The sequence below is a fragment of the Acanthochromis polyacanthus genome, chromosome 6 (assembly GCF_021347895.1).
Source record: "Acanthochromis polyacanthus isolate Apoly-LR-REF ecotype Palm Island chromosome 6, KAUST_Apoly_ChrSc, whole genome shotgun sequence".
In the NCBI taxonomy this organism is placed as follows: domain Eukaryota; kingdom Metazoa; phylum Chordata; class Actinopteri; family Pomacentridae; genus Acanthochromis; species Acanthochromis polyacanthus.
Genome location: NC_067118.1, coordinates 5275617 through 5298025, shown reverse-complemented (window position 1 = coordinate 5298025; position 22409 = coordinate 5275617). Strand labels below are relative to the sequence as shown.

The 22409-nt window shown below is 39.9% G+C and overlaps 1 protein-coding gene and 3 long non-coding RNA genes across 16 annotated transcripts in view; 1 reads left to right on the top strand and 3 right to left on the bottom strand.

The window, feature by feature from the left end:
* Positions 1-10536, bottom strand: part of LOC127534553 (uncharacterized) — a 34599-nt gene extending 24063 nt beyond the window's left edge. The window contains exon 1 of the long non-coding RNA XR_007942709.1: positions 10453-10536. This is a non-coding gene — a long non-coding RNA (uncharacterized LOC127534553). The remainder of the gene's footprint in view (positions 1-10452) is intronic.
* LOC110947664 (NACHT, LRR and PYD domains-containing protein 12-like) overlaps positions 1-13713 on the top strand; it is a 155838-nt gene extending 142125 nt beyond the window's left edge. For 12 of the 13 annotated variants that reach the window (XM_051949995.1, XM_051950005.1, XM_051950004.1 and 9 more), the window contains 4 exons: positions 7490-7663; positions 10365-10538; positions 12012-12185; positions 12792-13713. In XM_051949995.1, coding sequence (XP_051805955.1) covers positions 7490-7663; positions 10365-10538; positions 12012-12185; positions 12792-13284 — 1015 coding nt within the window. In that variant the 3' untranslated portion in view covers positions 13285-13713. The remainder of the gene's footprint in view (positions 1-7489; positions 7664-10364; positions 10539-12011; positions 12186-12791) is intronic. The other variant, XM_051949994.1, reaches the window with a different exon arrangement.
* Positions 1-16413, bottom strand: part of LOC127534550 (uncharacterized) — a 532033-nt gene extending 515620 nt beyond the window's left edge. The window contains exon 1 of the long non-coding RNA XR_007942706.1: positions 16390-16413. This is a non-coding gene — a long non-coding RNA (uncharacterized LOC127534550). The remainder of the gene's footprint in view (positions 1-16389) is intronic.
* LOC127534549 (uncharacterized) lies at positions 714-3248 on the bottom strand. The gene is made up of 3 exons (XR_007942703.1): positions 2831-3248; positions 2432-2590; positions 714-2239 (listed from the first exon to the last, which is right to left on the bottom strand). It is a non-coding gene; the product is annotated as an uncharacterized LOC127534549 (long non-coding RNA).
* Positions 16414-22409: the final 5996 nt, after the last annotated feature.

Below are 22409 nucleotides of genomic sequence, written 5' to 3'. Positions count from 1 at the left end.
AGACGTGCAGGACTTTACACGGAAACAGTGGGAAACTTACACAACCTGCATTTAGGCTGTATTGGGACCATGGAAAAAGTGCCGAGAAACTGAATTTCGCTCCACTACGCTGGATCTACGTGTTCAATGCATTTTTTCATAGACAGTACCCTTCTCGACTCTGGGTTGAAAGTTCTACTCAGAATATTTGTCTGAATTTTGTCACCAGCCAGAAATGTATCTTTATGAGAATACCCAAAAATACGAAAATCTGGTGCTGCTGTTTTTGCTTGTTTTAAGTGCTATGTTAATTCTGGCAACACAAAATCTTTATCAAATGTCATAAACACATCTACCAAACATTTGAAACAAATATTGGTGCCTTAGTGTACACATAGGTGAATTCAGAGTGAGAATTGTAGCTAATTTCTTGAAGGAAACGCTTCAACTTAAATGATTTGCACCCAGCACAATGAAATATATAGTAAATTTAGCTAAAAGCTTATGTGTCATATATTAAAAATATCACAACCAACTGTGTAATGAAAGATATAAAATAAAAAATGCACACCATGGCCATAAATGGCTGAAAATCAACCGAATTGCTACCACCCCCTCCTAAATCGGAATAATGGCAAAAATGGAATAAGACAAAAAAATAAATGCACAAAAGGTCAGAGTCATTCACAAGTATGGTATAAAACATTTATTCAAATCTGACATTGTCTCTGAATATGAAAATATAGATTAATACACATACAAATACGTTGCAGACTCTCATACATAAGTTTGTGTGCCCTCATGCTGCGGTTGTACTGATGACCACTGATCACCCCAGTGATGGATCCTGGGGCAACAACTTCTGACTCAATGAGTAAATCTTGCAATCCTGCATCACCAAACCTTTTTCCTAAAATACCTAGGAAAGACATGCATGTATGAAACTCACCTAGTCGAATCACTAGCCGCTTCATGAAATCGTCATTTTCCAGCGGATTTGTTGAGCTTTGGCATATATAGCTTGGTCAAAAACTAATACTACCTGGTCCAGTTCTAGCTGATCAGCAACTGCAACACTTCTCTTCAGAATTGTGTTCACAGTTGACATCTCTGTCGGTGAAGCCTCAATGACTGGAAGATAATACAATGCTGACTTTTGCAAAGTCGCATTACATTGAAGCATTGCATGGAAACCTGTCCAGCTTGGCACTGTGCATGCTTCAGCATCTGCATACTTCAATAAAACATATGCCAGTTCAGTTTTGGCAGCCGACACCGTATTCAACCTGTATGTTTCTGCCTGCAATGGAACACTTTCCTTGTGAGAACCTCTGTGGCCCTTGTCTTTTAGACTGTTGGTAGTGTTCTACAGGGATGCTAGGAGGTGCTTTGAATGTGTAAACTGCCTTCTGTAGCGGCGGTCTGTCTGATCCTGACTCATTTCAGTGACAGAACTTTGTAGGATAATGCCATTTGTATGGTGAGTGGTTCCACCACCAGACAGTGTCTCCTCCCCAAAATCAATGTTGTCCCACACCAGTATTGTAGGCACCTTCTTTGAGAAACCCTTTGGGATTTTGTCTCTATTCTCTAGCAGTTGTAGTTCAGCTAGGCTAGTGTCTAGACTGAGTACTGTGTTCCATGAAGCACAATGTCCTAGTCTATTCAGCAATGACAAAAGATTAGATGATCCTGTTAAATGGCGTACAGTTAACCCAAGGCACAATGACTTTGGTGTCTGCTTTCGACCTTTAGATGCAAGGTAAACAATGTCTTGACAAACAGATAGAACTTTTAGCCTAACATCATCGGGAATATCGACATAACCCACTCCTGTTGCCTCATCTGATGCCCCTATAATCCATGCAATTAGATTATATAGTTCTTCTGGCACAACAGATTGAGCATCAGACACATTTAAATTGTCAGCGATGGGAGGCCAGGGGCATGTCATACCTGGAGAGTCACTGAGAACCCTCTTTAAGATCAAGCCTGCACTGTACAGTGTCCTTGTGACATCAGGAGTATTCTGTCCAGATGTTGTGCTAGCCATGTGTTCACTGTCACTTTCAGTTTGGCTTTCAGCTTGGCTTACCTCAGTGGACTCAGTAGATGTACCTGACTGTGGAGGTATCTTTTGTAATAGTCTATCAGCTGACAGTGTCTCAACAAAAACAAGTTCACTGATGTTTCTCTTGGCAGGGCAGTGGAAAGTGAGCTGTGGGAAGTCACAGTCAGCCGCCTCTTCAGTAGATCCTGCCTGAAACACAAAAAATATGGGGAAAGATGAGTATGTGTGTGAGCATGCACGTGTGTGTGCATTCACGTGTGTGTTTACATAAACATACGCACATACCCTTTTTTGTGAGAATAAGTCAATAACAATTATCCCTGTAGTATTTACTTTTTTCTTTACAAGAACCGTGAGAGAGACACATGATATTTCGGTTACCTGTATTCTGAAGCATCAAGACCCTCTTGATTCTTCACTATGTCCACAAATGTCTTTCTTAGCTTGTCCATTCGCAGCACTTCCTAGTCAACTATAATCCTTTGACGGATGACAGTCTCACAGAAGAAATTGTAGCTGTCAGTGAATGGTGTTTCAGTTCTGAAAAACACACACACACACACACAAACCATGTGTAAACTGTTGCAGCCATGTCATATTTACATAATCATCCAATCAAGATTATCTAAGCCTGTCTATTCCGCCAATTTTTCCTGAACAAAATTATCAAATAGGTTTTTGGAACTACAGTTAAACAAACTAAAGACTATGTTGTTTGTCAATGCCTCATTTTGAAATGTACAATGTGTAATAAAATGTTAATCCATCGTAATAACTCACGCTTCATCTGGGGTTGCAGTACTTGTTTCCATAGGCCTTGACAAAAACTTTGTGGACTGTGCGTAACAGGTCCTGTGGTACCGCACCTCCAGGGCTACACAGTCTTTTTCTTTAATGTGCAAAAGCACGCTGGTGTCCTCCTTCAGCTCAACAGCCTTCTGCAACCGGAGAAAGCCACTGTCTAACGCAGGTTGTGTAAGTTTCCCACCGTTTCTGTGTAAAGTCCTGCACGTCTTCGCCCTGGACATCTGTGAGATGCATATAGCCAAGGGCGTCAGTTTGTTTTTAAAAGTGGGGGGACGGAGACCACAGCACTTTGAGAAAATGTCGAAGAACGGTGGTAAAATGCCACAGGCTAGGCTCGAACTCGCGGCCGCCGCGCCAAGGGCAAGGGCTCATCCTGTTGACCTATCGGTACATGCAGGTGGAGGGGCCTGTGGGCCGCTATAGTACAAATTCTCCCGGGCCGAAATTTTGCCCCTGCATGCCTCTGGTCGGAGCTTCCACTTGGCACAGGCGGAAATTTAGCATCTGCGTGTTTTTTTTTTTTTTTTTTTTAACCTCACGAAGGTGTGCTGCGTGTCTGTGCAACTCTCGGCCGAGTGCGGATGGTGCGTTCAGGAGCGTCGGAATTTTCTATACTACTGAAAATAACTGGGTTTACAACGACTTACATGTGAAGAATTTGAATGTGTTGGAGACAAAATGACTCCTGACAAAAAGTGGGGGGGACACGTTCCCCCCTAAACTGACGCCTATGTATATAGCATCGTTTCGATCCTTTTTAAGTCAGTTTTGAAGGCGGTTTCCTTGTCTTTCTTTTCTTTTCGTCATCTTTCCTTGTATCTGTGGTAGATGCAGTCGACGCCATGTTGTTTTGATCTGATACCACAGCAACAGAACTCGGCTCCTATTGGTCCACGTGACCAAAAAGCGCTGCACGCACTGCAAATCCGAGTCCGCCCGTGTAAATATCACGACGCCACAGTATAAAAAAGACTGACACAAAAACGGTAATTATTAAAAAATGACTGGAAACGGTGAGTAGAAACTTTTTTTGGGTACTAATTAGCAATAGATATATCTTATAAAGCAGAGTTCATGTAGATCTACATGAGTGGAACGAAATTCACTTTCTAGGCACTTTTTCCATGGTCCCAATACAGCCTATGAAGTCACTAAGTCATTCTGCCATTTTGCTGACAGCATCAACTGCTTTGGGGTTTAAATGATGATGGTGATGAAAGGATGCAGTTGTTTTGCAGCAGCTGGATCCAGGCAGCAGGTGTATTAGAGGTGGTGGAGCCTCAGGCTGGATGCTACAATTAAGGTGAAGTCAGTAGAGCTCATGGTCCCACTGGGACTTTTTAAAGTGTTTCAAAAGGAGGATTTGCTGGATGCACAGAAGAAAGTAGTTCCAGCAGCAGGAATGTGAATGTCCTGTTTACAACCTGTCAGACTGAAATCCATCAGCAGAAAGTTTCTCTGGAGTGACATGTTTTAGTCTGTATTTGATTTTGAACTGACTCAGGCAGACTGAGGTTTGTTTTAGAGAGATGACACTGACATCGAGGACATTATTGAAGTCAAAGCACATTCAGTTAGCATCTCTAATTATCAGAAGTAAACATCAACATAATTCACTACTTAACATTTGTCTCTCTATTAATGACCAATAATACTGACAGTCAGATAACAGATGTGAGTAATAGTCTGTACTGTTTATTTCAGAATATACTGTAGAGGTTCTGGTCCAGGTTTTATCACAGCATCATTTCATCACAACATGTTGAGTATTTGACAGTTTTCACTGAATTTCTTATTCCATGAGGAGCTTCTGAAAGTGGTTTTATATGATCAGATAAACAGCTTTTAGCTGATTATTCTCACTCTTCTTTAGAGTTTAGAATAGCATCTGTATTATCTCTGATGTTAAATATTATCAGCTGTTAATGAAGTTTTCTTGAATTTCTCTGTATTTCTTCTCTTTGTAAATTTTGTCTGTTGACAGACCGCGAGAGAAACTCTGGTGTTTTGTGTCTTGTTGCTGCAGAGAAGAGTGGTATCAGGAAATGCTCAGAGGTGTGAATATATCAGAGCAGAATGGTAGAAGTCAGACTGTTTCCAGAGATCTGATTCACACAAAGCTCAGAGTTAGGGCTGCACAATTAATCGCATTTTGATCGCGATCACGATTTTGGCTGCCACAATTAAATTAACCTGATCGTTGGTGATATTTACATTTAAAATGTGGGCTCTGGTGCATATCTTATCAAGCGCCTTGTCAACCAGTAGTCAGCCAACCACCAGGAGGCGAACACATGGTTAAGGCTTCATTAAGCTGCCTAAATAACAAGCGAGCGCCCCCTGCAGGCAGCGGCAGCCTCAAATCACTCAGTGGACTGGGCTGATGAGAGCGAGTCATGTCTAGAGAAGAAAGTACAGCAGCAATTGGAGATGAGGAGCATCATGGTGAGGAGCTAGTGCCTCCAAACGGATCAGCATCCATCGTCTGGACTTGTTTCGGATTCAGGGCAAGTGACGTTAAACAAGAACAAGTCATATGTAAAGAGTGTAGCAGAGTTGTGTCTGCCCCGCACAGTAACACAACTAATCTATTTAACCATCTGAAAAAACATCACAAACGCAAATACGAGGAATGCATGAAGGCTAAAGCTAACGTTGATTCACAAAATCCCCGTCCGTGTCCAGCGGCAACCCAGACAACCATTACAGCGACCCTGCATCGGGCAACACCGTATCAGCTACCTCCCAAACACACACAGAGATAACGGACGCAATATGGTTTTATTTGGCCAAAGACATGTGTAGCGTCCCCGGTTGACAAATAAAGGTTGGTCTCTTTAACTGGTGGTTGAAAAGTGTTTTATTGCCTTGCCTTGACCATATCCACCGTAAGAGCTACAATGCAGACAAATAGGAATACAATTAGCAGCTCTTACACCCTTTATGACATATATTTATAGCCCTTTTTAGCCATATTTATTACCATATGAATTGCTTTTTAATCCTTGACCGTTATACCTTGACAATCTCTATTAGAGTGCTATTTACCATGAATTTATGTATTTATATAAACGTTTTAGCTGTATCCCGTTTTACCTTGTACCAGGAGATAGACCATGTTACTTTTAGCTAGCAGATTAGCAACTAATACACTTCATAACTATATCAAAACACATGTAAATCACAGTTTCCAATACAAACCTTGTTCTCCTTATCAACCAGGTGCTAGAGTGACCGTCAGCAGCTTTGAGAACACCTTAAAACTGTTTTGTCTCAATTATTTTCCGTGGAGCACCTTTTTCTGCTCATCGGACCTTTCGCGCTGCTTTCTGCTTTACTGTAATTACTCCTGCTTTACGACACCTAGTGGACGTCCTTTCAAAATAAAGCTTTAACTGTAAATTCTCTATGACGTATTACTAAGCAATCACTGACCAGTTTAGCGATAGAAAAATATAAAATTATGAACATGTACAAGTGGCTAAGGCATTTACAACATGTGTCCAATAAATACAGTGAGCAACGAGGGCTTCAGAAAAATAGTCAAAACACAGGACAATAAATATGTGATCCCCTCACGCAATTATTTCTCCAAAGTGTAATTGTTTCCATTGAGTTGCACTTTGTGATTGCACTCTGAAGAGCACTTTTTTTCAGTTATCTCTTGGTAAATTTTAAATTCTTGAGCAAATTTTATTTTACTATTATTTATCATTTATTCTTATTTAAAGTTTCATTTTGCACTGAAAACGCTTCATATATTGTTCTCTTAAAAGTAGAGCAATAAAAATACAGATATTTTCTGTAACATGATGAACAACAGTGATTAATAATCGTGATTACAATATTGATCAAAATAATCATGATTATCATTTTGGCCATAATCGTGCAGCCCTACTCAGAGTTGTGTTTTTAATGCTCCAAACCCTGATAACATGTTTGTGAGACTTTATGGTGGAAATGATTCAACTTTACTGGTTTGTTCTTTGTGTTTTTGCTGAACAAGTTTTTCAGAAGTTCATAAAAGAACGTTGAGGACAAAAGTTGACTCAGTGGTCTGTCATCACATCAGAATGTTTCCTGATGTTCATATTAATGATGTTCAGGTGTGATGTTGTCCAGTGATCAGTTTGGTTTGTGTAGCGTTTGACAGCAGACTGTAAATGTTGAGTGATGGAGGTGAAGCTGACAGCAGCAGGTCCACAGCAGAGACATCATCATCTTTCTACTTCAAATGTTCACTGAGCTCAACTCAGTCACAATATCCTGAATCCAGTAAAAACAGGACAGAAAATGTTCTCCTGATCCAGATGTTCTCCTGAGAACTTTGTGGAGTCAGATGTGGGATCAGATCACACTGACAGACTGTGGACAGTATGGAAGCCTGAATGGAACTCCATCTTCTGTCCTCCATCTGCAGATTCAACATTTACATTCTATAGATTTATATCAAATGATTCCAGATTCAAAGTGTGCAGGTGTGAGAGAGGCTGATGAGAATTCAGTTTCATGTCAAACACAGAGAAGATCAGCTGAACCACTGATGTGTCCAAATGTTCTGCTTCAAATGCATGAAGGAAATCTAAAGTGTTTTTCATAATAACATGTTTTGTCATTTATGTCTCATAACAGACTTTATAACTGCGGACTCTCAGAGAGTCACTGTGAAGTCGTGGCCTCAGCTCTGAAGTCCAACCCCTCCCATCTGATAGAACTGGACCTGAGCTGGAACAAGCTGCAGGTTTCAGGAGTGAAGCATCTTTGTGATGGACTGCAGAGTCCAAACTGTAAACTGGAGACTCTCAGGTCAGTTCACTGTCTGTTGATGCTTTTTCTATATATTCAGCTACATGGAACTTTGGTGGACTTTGACTTGATTAGTGTCAGTCAGAAGCTGAAGCTGATGTTAGTGTGAGCTGATCTCATGAAGTGAATCCTTCGTTTTTGGGTCACTGTCAGTGTGGAGACCGGTGGCGTGGAGAGTAGAGTTCTGTAGCGTTATGTTGATTTTACTTGGATTTTAATGCAATAACTTTGATTAATTAGTTCCAGAAAAAATACCACGTTAAAAAAATAATGCATTTAATTTAATCCCACCTTTCTGAGTTCCATAATTTCTGTCACACCAGAAACACTGAACCTAATGAACCTAAAGTCTGTTTTCCAGTCGAGAACAAGATGCACAGGAAGCAGAGTGAATCAGCCACAAGAAAGTTTGGTGAACAGTGATGGAAGACCAGACCTCATTGAGCTTGTTGGCTGGAAAATGTTCTTTTAAAAATCTTACCGATGGCAGCTTGGATAAAAGCGTAGTTTTAGTTTTCTGATCACTGCAGCACTTAAAGTCGACAGATCACTTCAATGTAAAACATGTTGCTGTTAGCACCAGAGCTAACGTTAGCTATGACAGTCCTGGTACCGGCAAACAGTGTAGCCATCCCATAATAGACCACTTTTCAAGACACTGAAAGTGCTTGAGTGAACAAAAAATCTTCTAATGTTAAATGTAATTGCTCTAATGTCACTTTGAGTTTGCAGTAATCTGTGAATGTAGCAGACAGATGAAAAATGTAGATAAATGTAAATGAAACAAACATTTTAGTTTTTTAAGTTCACGTATATGTCTATTCATCTATTCAATTGTCAACCAAAATTTATGTGAAATTTTGTAAAATTTAATTTTAACTTTACTTATTGTGTCAGATAGTTATTTGACAAAAATGCCATAAATGGAGATTAAACAATCACAAAGCCTCTAATTAATTAACTGTCTTATTGTCGTCCCACCACTAATTTGACTACATTATTGTTTAAGTTGAGGTTTAAAAGAAATATTTGAACTGCTGCTGTGTAAAGGAAATACTGCTGTTAAAAAGTACCTTATTTGTTTAAAGTGTTTGCAAACCAAATCTTATTGCATTTTTGTTCATAAAGCAGGACTATTTTTGTTTGTCAAGTGACGTGAACCAGAGTTCTGTTTTGACTTTTGCTGCTCATTACAGCAGGGCCGTGCAGAGGCCTTTGGAGGGGCAGGTGCTCAAAGTTTAAAGGGGGCACATGAAGCATGAATGTGAAACACCGTACAGAAACATACCTGATAATTCCGGCTGAATTGTAGGAACCCATATTCATGTAGAATATAACATGGAAGCAGTGGCACAATGGTTAAGTCTCTGGACTGCTGATTGGAAGGTCAGTAATTCAAACCCTCATATGGCCACCATCAAGTCCTTCTAATTGTTATTTTAAAGTTGAATTTAGATCCCCATTAGACACTGGACTGTTTAACTGTGGCTACTCTTCCTGGAGTCCTTGCTTTTAAATTTCATTCCTTTTCCAGACATTTACTGTATAGACATGGATTTGCTCCATGATGCTGATTTATAATCTGCCCTTTATTATTTATAGTGCTAATAATAAATATATATTCAGTTTTATTATCCACTTTGCACAAGACAGCAAAGGTATAAAAGTTCTATATTTTATATTTCTGCATATTATATTGAATTTGTCTATTTATACAAATGTTATAAACAAGTACTGATATCTTTAAATGAGAGGTTGAGAAAATCACAATTCAGATTCTTCTGTTTATTATTGTCATTGTATTTATACTGCAATAGTCCAAAATGATGTGAAAATTCATGTCCATAGTTTTAGTGAAATAAATAACCTCTGCCTCATTACCTCTAGAAACAGGAAACACACTGCAGCTCACTGACAGTAAAATAATACATCTCTCTGATGCACTTTGCCCATGACAACAGAAACATAGAGAAAGAAAAAGAAGCCTGGCATACTTTATCCTCTCAGCACTGTGTGGTTAACTAGCAGCTAGAACTGATGAGAGGTGTGTTAGAGTCAGACACACACACAGGATGCTCACTTCACTTCATCAGTCATCTTGCTAAAATACACCGTACTCAAGGAATAACGCTGCAGAACCTCCTCACTGGACCATCAGGACCATCAGTTGTTGAAGTCCTCCCTCGAGTCTCTGGTTTCTAGGCGAGCAGCGCTGAGCTCAGGACACGTCAGAGAGAGACGTAGATCATGTGACTATGGAGAGTGGATCTGAATTATTAGATTATTTAGATTATTACACACACACACACACACACACACACACACTTACAAATAGAAAACTAAATTAAATAAACCTAAATAGAATTAAAAAAATACAACTTTGACAAAAAGGGCACTTTGAGCATCAAGGCAAAATGTGCAGGTGTTTCAGCCCCCCCACCCCCCACCTCTGCACATCCCTGCATTACAGCTTGATGTGTGGACATGAATAGGTGGATGAATGTTGTGCTGACATGTGGATGATGTGTGTAGAAGGCTGACATGATGATGATCCACAATAAGAGAAGGACAAAGTCACTCTGCTGCTTTTAGAGAAAAGCTGATTGATGAGGACAAAGTAATGTTGATCTGCACATTCAGAACCTGAACACATCTGATGGATCATCAATGATTTTATACACATCTTTTATTCTTTATTCAGATTACAGAGCTGCAGGTTGTCAGAGATCAGCTGTGATTCTCTGGTCTCAGCTCTGAAGTCCAACCCCTCCCATCTGGAACATCTGGACCTGAGCTGGAACAAGCTGCAGGATTCAGGAGTGAAACATCTGAGTGGTTTTCTGGAGAGTCCAGACTGCATCCTGAAGACTCTGGGGTCAGACATCATGTTTTCTTTGTGTGCTGAGATGAATGTGATGTAAAGTTGTGGTGACTCTAAACTGCAGCCATCAGGCTGATGTTCTACTGATCCACACTGAGGATCTTCATGGTAACGTCTGTTTTCTTCTTCTCTGCTTTAGTCCTTGGACTGTGGCAGAGAAATGTTGAGCTGCACATTTCAAAGCTGAATAAAAGCAGAAAAATCCTCCAGTGAATAATTGACTGTGAAACTCTGACACACGTGATCTTCAGCTCATATCTGACCTCATGTTTCTCTTTCATTCAAAGTGACAGCAGCAACTAGCAGCTGTTTTTATTCCTGATGAAGCTTTCAGGTGTTTCACTGGTTTAGTTTATCAAATGTTGTAAACAGTTTGTCAGAGTTGAAGGAGACGTCTTCAAATGTCTGGTTTTGTTCCAGCAACAGTCCAGAAGCACAAATATTCAGTTTAATGTGACAGAAAACAGAGAGTGTTGACAGTGGACAAAGTGGAAGCAGTTTGATGTTTTTACTGGATAAATGACTGAAACCATGATGTAAATGTTTGAAAGCTTTTGTTCATGGACTCATCAAACAGTGGACTGATAGTTTGAGCTGTAATTGAAGCAGTTTTTCATCCTGAGAGACAGAAACTAATATTCAGCATCTGCTGGTTCAACACTTGGATGAAGCCATGTGATGTTTGAGAAAGTGAAATGTTGAAATCCAAGATGCAGCCGTTTGATTTCTCTGCTGATGAAACATGAAGCTGATCCATCAGTTGTTGAATGAGCAGAAAATCCAGCAACAAAAGTTGTGACAGTTGATGAAGAGTTGAAGTCATTTATCAGGAGCAATGGGAACATTTCCTGCTTCACTTTCTGCTGATTTTCTTCTTTTCTCTGGTTTGAGTCATTAAAAGTGAAGATGTTTGTGTTTGAGAAAAGAGTTTGAAGACGTCACCTGGTCCTCTGAAAACTGTGATGGACACTTTCCACTATCAGTGACAGATGGATGAAGAATGAAATGATGTGAATGTAGAGTCCTGATGGAAACGTCTCCATGGTTCCACAACATGAAGATATTTTAGAGTCTGGAGCCTCATTTTGTCCACGTTTCCTTCTTGTGTGTTTGTGTGACTGTGAGCAGAAAGTGAAATAAATGTCAGAGTGTTTTTCCTTGTGTTTGTTGCTCAGCATGAGTTTGTGTGGATGGAGCCACTGGTGGAGCTGCAGAGTTTCAGAGCTGAAGTCACTCCGTCTTTATTGAAGCAGCAGCATGTTGTCATTAATATTAATGAGAGCTCTTCTTCACTGCTTCTGTTGGACTGTTTGAAGCTGCATCCTGTTGGCTTCAGCTGTTTGGAGTTTCCATTTTCTAAACTTGGACCTTCTGAAGCTTCTTCAGCTCTGAACTCATGATGAAACTCTGAATGATTTCAAGCAGGAACTTTGTCTCCTCAACTCACATCTTTTATTCTTTATTCAGATTGGAGTACTGCAGTTTGTCAGAGATCAGCTGTGATTCTCTGGTCTCAGCTCTGAAGTCCAACCCCTCCCATCTGGAACATCTATACCTGGGCTACAACAACCTGCAGGATTCAGGAGTGAAACATCTGAGTGGTTTTCTGGAGAGTCCAGACTGCATCCTGAAGACTCTGGGGTCAGTTCACTGTCTGTCTGTTACTGTTGTAGATCTGATGTGTTTAATGACAACTGAAGCTCATTTATGTTCAACAGAACTTCCATCCATGAAGCTGTAAATCTGCTCTGGTTCATATTTTCTATGATAAATCAGTTTCTTGTGACAAAAGTTCCGTCCTTTCTGCAGAAAAAATTAGAAAATATTCAGTGTTAGTTGTTAAAATAAATGAATGTTTGTAATTTGCACTAAAGAGTCACATCTGGATCCAGAAGATCCTCTGAACTCAGATCAGTTTATACAAAGTTTACTGACTGAAGTAGAAATATTTCTTTGGTTTGTGTTGAGTTGAGTTTTATTTGACTGATCCTGATCCTGTTGATGATGCAGCATGTTATTGATGTGTGGACATGAATAGGTGGATGAATGTTGTGCTGACATGTGGATGATGTGTGTAGAAGGCTGACATGATGATGATCCACAATAACAGAAGGACAAAGTCACTCTGCTGCTTTTAGAGAAAAGCTGATTGATGAGGACAAAGTAATGTTGATCTGCACATTCAGAACCTGAACACATCTGATGGATCATCAATGATTTTGTACACATCTTTTATTCTTTATTCAGTTTGTGGAGATGCAGTTTGTCAGAGATCAGCTGTGATTCTCTGGTCTCAGCTCTGAAGTCCAACCCCTCCCATCTGGAACATCTGGACCTGAGCTACAACAACCTGAAGGATTCATCAGTGAAACATCTGTTAGATCTTGTGGAGAGTCCAGACTGCATCCTGAAGACTCTGAGGTCAGTAGAAGGTTCCATCAGTCTCTGCTGCTTCCAGCAGTTTTCTACTAAACACAGTCAGTATCAAAGCAAAGATCCAGTGTCTCCTGTAAACCTGCAGCTTCTCAGTGAAGCTGAGAGCAGAATGGAGACAGAAACACAGAGACAGCAGTCAGCCAATCAGAGGAGCCACAAGCTTGTTGTCATGGTGTGTTTAGCCACATGTCCACTAGATGTGATTTTCTTGCATGTAAACAAACTGCATCTGAAAATCACACTCATGGTGGACGTCACTAGAGAGCCACAAAATTGTCACATGACAATGTTTGAGCTTCAGTGAATAGCTGCTGCACAGCTTATTTCTCACCTCAAATGCTTTCAGAAATACTTTTTGCTGAAGATTTTTATAATAAAAGAGAAAGTTTGCCACCAAGCCGCTGTGTTTAACCGATTCATCTGCCGGACCATCAAGCTGAAAGCTCGGTCACATGACCACGTAGTGATCAGCTGTTGCTCGAGTGCTGTCATGTGACAATGTTGTGCTCTGCTACTGACCGCCCACCATGAGAGTGATTTTTAGATGCGTCGTGTTTACATTCAGGAAAATCACATCTAGTGGACACTCACCTTTAGGTTTCATGGTCCAGGGGCTGACCAATAGCAACAGATCTATCAACCAATCATGACATGTTTTTTTGTCTGTCATGATTTGTCTCGTTTCATCCAGTGGGTGTCCTGAGTAACACTAGACAGACAGGCCAGATGCTAATTAGTTTTCACACCTCTGTAATGCCCGAGGTGTGAAGTCTCATGCCCCTCTTGCCCCACACACCCACCCCCCAACCCCACATCAGGATCTGTTTACAGCAATTTCCAGCACAGACAAACCTGGAGTTCACAGCCTGTGAACTGCTGATAACTGCCATGAACTTGGTAGGTTTTCTGTAATTCACAGGACTGATAGTCTGGCTTTTCATGCAGTGTGTGAGCTTGGAGCTCAGTGTGTTCACTCCAACACGTTAACATGAAGCTGCTGCTCTGAACACGACTGAAGTCCTGATGAGCTGCTGATCAAACTCATTGATCTGGGTTCTGTAAAGCGTCTTCAGACAATTTGATCTGTAATTAGTGCTATACAAATAAAATAAAATAAAATAGAATTGAATGAGTTTCCAGTGTTGAATGAATGAAATGATGAGTTGGTGTTTATTTAGATTGTAGGATCAATTCCATCCTTGTTCTGTTTACTTCAAGTGCATACTGCAGTATACAGTAGGTACTAATTCTTATAGTATGCAAACATACTGCATGTTTTCCTGCACACTGTATAATCTGGTTTTATATATATGAGAACGGAAGAGGAGAACCACACTCCTGTGACGGAGACGCTTGGAGATCCCAAAGAATGCATCAGTTTTAAACTGAGAAACAGCAACAACAAGGTTTATTCAGCCGTTTAAGGTCAAACAAGGACAATGAAGTAGATTTACAGTCACAGAGCAGGCAGCAGTTTGAGCTTTTAACCTGCAGGGGGCGTTTTACAGATATTCACCTCATGTTTTACAACTTTAAACATGTACAGGACAACACAGGCTTCTGTAACATCAGTATAAACACGAAAGAAAAATGCACAAATGTTCATTCCTCCCTGAAGCTGAAGTGCCTCAAATGTGCAAGAAAGTGAAGTGTTGGTGTAATTACTGTCACTGCCAGAAGGGGGAGACAAAGGTTCCACTGCAGGTTTAAACATGAGCAGTTCTGCAGACAAAAACCTTTTTTACTATCAGGACTCCAAAACCTGTCAGCAGCTCAGAAAGACGTGTTCTATTTGAAGAAAATGTAGAAATAAAAGTCAACAAAATGTCACCATTTCAGAGCCACACAACGGTAGAAAACAGACTGAAGCTGAATTCTAGACTTTAAACAGTCTGAGAACTGATCATGTGTGATGTGAACATCTGTGGGGAAAATGAACCAAATGTGAGATTAAAACTGTGACATTTAAATGTCAGGAATATGGAAATTCAACATGTAAATGGTTCAATATGTCTGCTATGTAGAGTCACCACTTTTTCTCTGGTGTTGGTAACACCTGTGGACACGTGGAAAATGTTTGGTTCCTGTTTTCTTCTCATTTTTTTTGAAAATAAATAAATTCAACTTTCATTTTTGTCTTTTTAATGATTTTCTATCATAACTGTCATTCTGCAAAGATAACATTTCTGAGTTCTCTCTCCTTCTTCATGTTGTTCTGTTTCCAAAGAGCTGCAGGACTTTAGATTGAAAAATGAAGCACAGTGAAGAAAAACATGACGGGACCAAAAACTAGACACAAACTGCTGCTTGGAGTTCACAGGTTTAATGACGTGCAACAACTTCACTAACAAATGTTTAATTCTAGAAGATCTGCTGGACTGATTTCTCCACAAAAGCCCAGAAAAAGGTCAATGATGAATGTGAGAGTTCAGAAGTGAGTCCATGTGCAGCAGTGGCAGCTTGTTGTTCTTCTGGTTCCATCTAGAATTCATGGAAAACTGATCCTTGTTTTAACATCAGTTCACATCTGATTCCAGCATCATTTATTATCAGTGATAGAAAATGTTCCATAAATATGTAGAAAACCTGCTAAATATGTGATCAGCATGTGGATGAGTTGTTTTTATTGTGGCTTTGTGTCTGATTTCAGTCCTACTCTGCCCCCTGCAGGCTTCATTCATAATAACACCAAGTTAAACAGAGTCCAGCTGTTTTTTCTGCCATTCTTGTTGTTGAACACTTTGATCCCAGACAGTGTTGTGGATGTCGTCTGTGCTCTAGTTTGAATGTCATTAACAGATGAATTTCTATATTAAAAAACAACCTGTGACCAGCATCTGCTGAAGTGGTTTAACCTTCAGGAGGAAAGAAATGGATGAAATTATGAAACTTTGAACGACATGAGAAGTGAAAATATGAAGAAAGAGAATAAACCTGAGATTCAAATTTTTATTGAAACTTCTTCACACTCAGATAATGAAGTTGGATTTTTTTGTGATCATTTTTTATCGGAAAAAACTTAGACATGTATCTCAAATCTTCTGCAAGATGTTGCTGAAAACAAACAAACAAATAAACAGACCATGAGACAGACTCATTACAGGAACAAGAAATAGAGGAACTAAAGTCAAAAGAAAGACCAGGAGCTGTGACTGTAAAGATTAGACCAGAGATGAAAAAACCCACAAAACCACACAGTCCTTCTGCTTTTTATGTACTTCTGCCTGACTGTGAGGTTTGACTTTAGTGTGACAGAATGATTTTTAAAAAAGATCCGAAGAATGTGAGATAACCTGCTGGTTAGATGAGGTAAGTTCAGGTTCAGGTTTCTATCAGTTTCCAGGAGATGAATGTGAGTCAGTGATCAGTGATGAAGTGATGGAAGCTGTGTGTGTTTCTGCAGCTTCACCTTTAGGTTTGGTGGATCTTCTCTTCTTGCAGTAAATCATCAAAGGCATCGATAAAATGAAGATCTTGACCACCAGAATCAGACCCATGTAAAGCTGCTGATCTGCAGGAGTGTTAACAGGAGAACAGGTTGGTTTTACTCTGACACTTTAGTAAATGTGGAGCCACAAGTTTTATACATACAAGCTCCACATTCATGAACCTGCAGAGATACAGAAGATGTAAATATATGTTCTGGAACATGATCATCTGCAGACTAAACACATGTTTACCTGATTAACGGCTTAAACTTCCCTCTGCATCAGATGTTTTACTGCAGACGTCACTCATATGAAACCATTTTCAGACTGAAACAGTCTTTAAAAGTATCTTTAAGTGCAACCAACTCGTACCCACGGCATCATATGTCAGTTTTGGAATGAACGTGTTTGAACTGAGCTCTGCACCCCCGGTGTTGTGCGCTGTCATTTACAGGCCACCCAAATACAACAAAAACTTCTTTATTGACTTTTCACATTTGCTGGCTGAATAACCGGTGTATGACTGCATTCTCATGATTGAGGAATTTAATATCCATGTGAGCTGCCCTGAAAAGCCACTGGTGAAAGACCTTTCAAATTTGATGGAATGTTTTAATCTTGCACAGCGTGTTGTTGGCCCCACACATGAACATGGCCACACTCTCCATCTTGTTCTTACTGTTTCTAATGTTGAGATTTGTGATGCAGTTTTCTTTGATCATCTGCCTGTTTTATTTGAACGTCCTGGAAACGTGAGATTGGGGAGCATCACATCCAGCACCCGGACAATCAGCACTGGCGCCCCCCAGGGGTGTGTGCTCTCCCCACTGCTCTTCTCCCTCTACACCAATGACTGCACCTCAGGTGACCCAAGCGTGAAGCTCTTAAAGTCTGTAGACGACACAACTGTCATCAGCCTCATCCGGGACGGTGATGAGTCTGCGTACAGATGAGAAGTGGAACAGCTGGTCCTCTGGTGTGGTCAGAACAACCTGGAGCTGAACACGCTCAAGACTGTGGAGATGACAGTGGACTTCAGAAGGAGCCCCCCTGTGCTGCCCCCCCTCTCCATTCACAACACGGTGTCTGCTGTGGAAAGTTTCAGGTTCCTGGGTTCCACAATCTCCCAGGACCTGAAGTGGAAGTCCAACATCGACACCATCAGGAAAAAGGCCCAGCAGAGGATGTACTTCCTGCACCAACTGAGGAAGTTCAACCTGCAGGAGCTGCTGATCCAGTTGTACACCGCCATCATCCAGTCGGTCCTCTGCACTTCCATCACTGTGTGGTTTGGATCAGCCACCAAGCAGGACAGGCACAGACTGCAACGGACAGTCAGGACTGCAGAAAAAATCCTCGGTGCCAGCCTGCCCTCCATTCAGGACTTGTACATGTCCAGAGTCAGGAAAAGGGCAGGCAACATCACTGCAGATCCGTCACACCCTGGACATAACCTGTTTCACCTCCTCCCCTCCGGCAGGCGCTACAGAGCTCCGTATGCCAAAACCACCAGACACATGAACAGTTTCTTTCCACAGGCTGTTGCTCTGATGAACATTTGAAACCAGTCACAGTCTGAATCGTGAACATAAACATCCATAACCTCAACAAACAGTCCTATAAACAATAAAATTATAACTAGAAATGCACCATTTCCACTGATCACTTCAAACTAATGTATGTTCATTATTTAATTTTCGATTTGTCTAGTACAAGAGGGTACTGTAAAATACCGGAGTCAAATTCCTTGTATGTGCTCACATACTTTGCAAATCAAAGTGATTCTGATTCTGATTCTGATTCTCTGTCCTGTGTGTCGTGGCCGTATGGTTAACCCCTCCACCGCTGCAGACTTTTGCTCTTCTCTGAACATGAATGACTCTCTCTGTTTAAACAGATCCATTGATGATTTTTGCGCTGGTTTTAATTCCGCTTGCAGAGCTGCATTAGACAACTTGCCAAAGTGAAGCCTTTTTTATCCCGTCACAACTTTGAATTTTTGATCCACACTTTTACTACCACTCGTTCAGATTATTGCAACGTGCTTTACTCTGGACTCAGTAAAACCTCACTGTCCAGACTACAGCTGGTTCAGAACGCTGCCGCTCGCCTTTTAACAGGATCGTCAAAATTTAATCGCATAACTCCCATCCTCCAGTCCCTCCACTGGCTCCCTGTGCACCTCCATATTGATTTTAAACTTCTTTTATTGGTTTTTTAAATGCCTTCATGGTTTGCCCCCTTGTACCTGTGTGGTCTGTTGGTCCCCTACAATCCGTCTCACTCACTGAGGGCAGATCAAGCTTTACTGGTGCCAAAGACCAAAATGAAACTGAGAGGTGATCGTGCTTTTTCTGTGGCTGCTCCTAAACTGTGGAATGAGCTCCCACTAAACACCTCATTCTCTCCCTACTTTTAAATCTCTTTTAAAAACACTTTTTTTTTTAACTTGGCCTATGGCTCAGCTTAGCGCTGACTTCTACTGTACAACCTGTGTCTTATGTCTTATTTTTACACTCGCACTATTTTATTTGTATTTTAATGATTTACTTATTGATTTTATTTTTTGATGTGTACAGCACTTTGGTCGACAGTGTTGTTTTTAAAGTGCTTTAGACATAAAGTTGGATTGGACTGAATGAGATATGAAACATGGCTGCTTCATTAATCTGTTCATTCTGTCATTCAGACACTTTAATGCTCCTCATGGCTTCATAGAGACAAACCACCACAGTGATGGTGGTATTTTATATATTGTAACAGAAACTACAGAAGCTTCATTTGTTCTGTCAAAACGTCCCATCAAAATACTTTATCTGTATTAATCTGGGGGATTATTTCGAAGACGAACCTGAACGTGGTGGAGATGAGTCGAGTTGCTCTGTGGAAACTGATGGAGGTTTAGATGTTCCTGAAGTGGAGCTCAAACTCTCTTCTGTTGGTGTTGTTGCCGTGGAGGATGATGGGAGAAATGATGACTGTGGAAAAGTTAGAAGAGTGGACTTTGGTTGTGAAGTGGTTGAAGCTGTAAACAGTGAAATAATCAGAATCCTGACCATACTGCTGGAAGCTGAACTGACAGGTTCATTAACACTCAGATAAATAGAATATATGAATATTCAGAGAGTCTGCAGGAGGAACAGTTGGAGGTTTCTATGTGTTTTACAGCAGAACTGATGGAGAAAAATGAAATATTTAGCAATACAGTAACACTTTCTCTACAAGTTCAGAAACATAGAAAGAAACTTTAAAACTCACCTTCTGAGACAACAATCTGAAAATCTTGAAATGAATCTGGACGCCAAGATCTTCCCAAAGTACATCTGTACCAACCAGAGTCAGACTTCTTCAGATGTTTGATGCTCACATACAGAATATCATCTGATGGAAAAGGTTTGTCTTCATATCTAATGCTGTATCTGCCATTCTCAGCTGTGTTTTCTGTTGTTTTAATGAGAATGTTTCCTTCTTCACAGGTTTCCCTACAGAAGAACTTTGTGTGTCCAGAGACAGAAAATGAACATCTGACTGTGATGTCTTCTCCTTCCAGTCTTCTGAAGAGTTTGTTTTCTTCATTGACGAATCCTGTGTTTCCATCCTGCAGTGCTGTTAAAAAGATAAATAATCAATAGTTACTAACATCATCCTGAAACATGCTGCAGTCTGAGGATGATATATTTCTGTGAATTAAATTAAAAACATTTTTTAAGGTTTTCTCTTCAAGTATACCTCGTGTGTATTTAAATTATGGGTACAATCATCCATCATGTCAGATAAATGTCATATTGTCTTTTCAAATTAATTATTTTTCAAATTAATGTTTTGCTTTAATAACTGCTTGTGCTTGGAGTAGTGGTTAGCACTTTTGCTTTGCAGCAAGAAGATCCCCGGTTCAAATCCCGGCCTGGTCCTGGGATCTTTCTGCATGGAGTTTGCATGTTCTCCCTGTGCATGCGTGGGTTTTCTCCGGGTTCTTTAGAACATGGTGTGAAAAACCTTGTCAACATCCATTCTCTATACACCGGGAATCTTCTTGCTGCAAGGTGAAAGTGCTATCAACTACACCACTGCCTTGTCAGCCAACAGCACTAAAAAAATGTAGATTATTCTGGAAGAAAAAGTGAAGTGAAACTAACCAAAAATGGGAATTTGCAGACTGACATGCTTGAACCCTTTAATGTCCTCACACGTTTGGATTTTAAAACATTTCAGACTGGCTCTGTGTAGATTTAAACATGTTTGACTTCTGTGACTCTAAACATATTTTTCTGAGTCTATCTGATGGTTACAGTTTCCTGTGTTTGCTGCGTTTGTGACAAAGCAACACAAATATACAGTCGACATACAACAAAAGTCAAAGACAAACTCATATTTTTGATGAATTCTGGAGGGAAAGATCCAAACCTAATGAAAACTGCTGAAAAGAAAACAAAAAGTTTGTTTGAACCCTTTAATGTCCTCACAGGTTTATATTTTAAGACGTTAACTTCCAACAAACTGCTTGTTCAAGTGACTCATATCTGGCGCTAGAATAAAGAGGTTAAAGAAGAGTGGAGGAGTGTAGAGCTGAGTTTGTAGGAGGGACCATCATTAAGAGAAGTGAGCAGTTCCTGGTTTGTCAGAGAAGAAAGAAGAGAAGCAGCATTAAAGCATCAGAGCCTCAACATGAAAGTCTTCCACACTTTTTTCTGTTTCCTCTTCATCGGTGAGTTCAGTCACTTCTGATTTCTGTTCATTGTTCATCTTCTCACACTTATTTTTCTTCATTTCTTTGGAGTTGATCAGGAAGTTTTGCACCTCATTGAACAGTTTTAAGTGAGAACTCTGTTCCATGTTGTTGGTTTCTGTAGTTAACCTCTTTATTCTAGCACAGAGTCAAAGTTCAGCTGTCCGTCTATACACACCACTTTCTATAGAGGTCATTAAATTACAGTTAATGTTCATTTATTGGCAGCACTGCAGTTTTATCAGGTCAAACTTGTGAAAGAAAAGTTACTGGAAAAAAACAGGAACTGCTCACTTCTCTTAATGATGGTCCCTCCTACAATCTCAGCTCTACACTCCTCCTCCCTTCTTTTACCATGAAGTTAACAGCTGGACATGAGTCACTTGAACATGCAGTTTGTTGGAAAGTTAACATCTTAAAATATAAACCTGTGAGGACATTCAAGGATTTAAACAAACTTTTGACAACCACAGCCATAATAAATGTCAATTAACTGAAAATATAAAAGTTAAAATCAGTAACTACAGAAGAAGACTAATTCACAAAAGTTCTGTTTCCATGGAAACAATAGAGATGCAGGACTTTAAACTGTAGTGAAAAATGAAACCCACAGTGAAGAAAAATGTGATGTTTGCAGGCCTCAATACGTGCTTCTTAGCAGCTCTGCTTCCCCTTTAAGCCTTGACCTCACTGTGAGAACATTTATGTCCAAAAGAGCATCCAGCCTCATGAAGGGCTTTAATTCAGACTCTGTCTTTCACAGTGAGCTCCCTACACTTCACCATGTTGAACAAGAAGTAAATATAATACAATACAATAACTTATTAGTCCAAAGGGAAGTTCAATAAAGACCAAAAGAAAAATGTATATATACCGTATATAATACATATATAATATATATTATATATATATAACATCTGTGTAATCATGCTATTCTGATGCAAAAGAACTGAAAACTAATGTATTAACAAGAAAACATGATGAACATTTTGACCAAATTTGGTTTTGGAAAGAAAACAACAACTGACAACAAACAGCATTGGCTTAAAGATCAAGCAACAATAAAACACAGATTTGAAGAAATAAATCAGAAAACTGTCATTTAAAATCACATCAGAATACAAAAACAGAAATAATTGTGAATGTCTGTGTTTTATCTTTCAGTTGAACTTTTCTCACAAACATTTTTCTTTCACTGCCAACACAAGTTGTTTTATGAGACATATTTCAATTCCAAGTTTCTTTTCACTGACAAACTTCTAGTATTCTGATTCT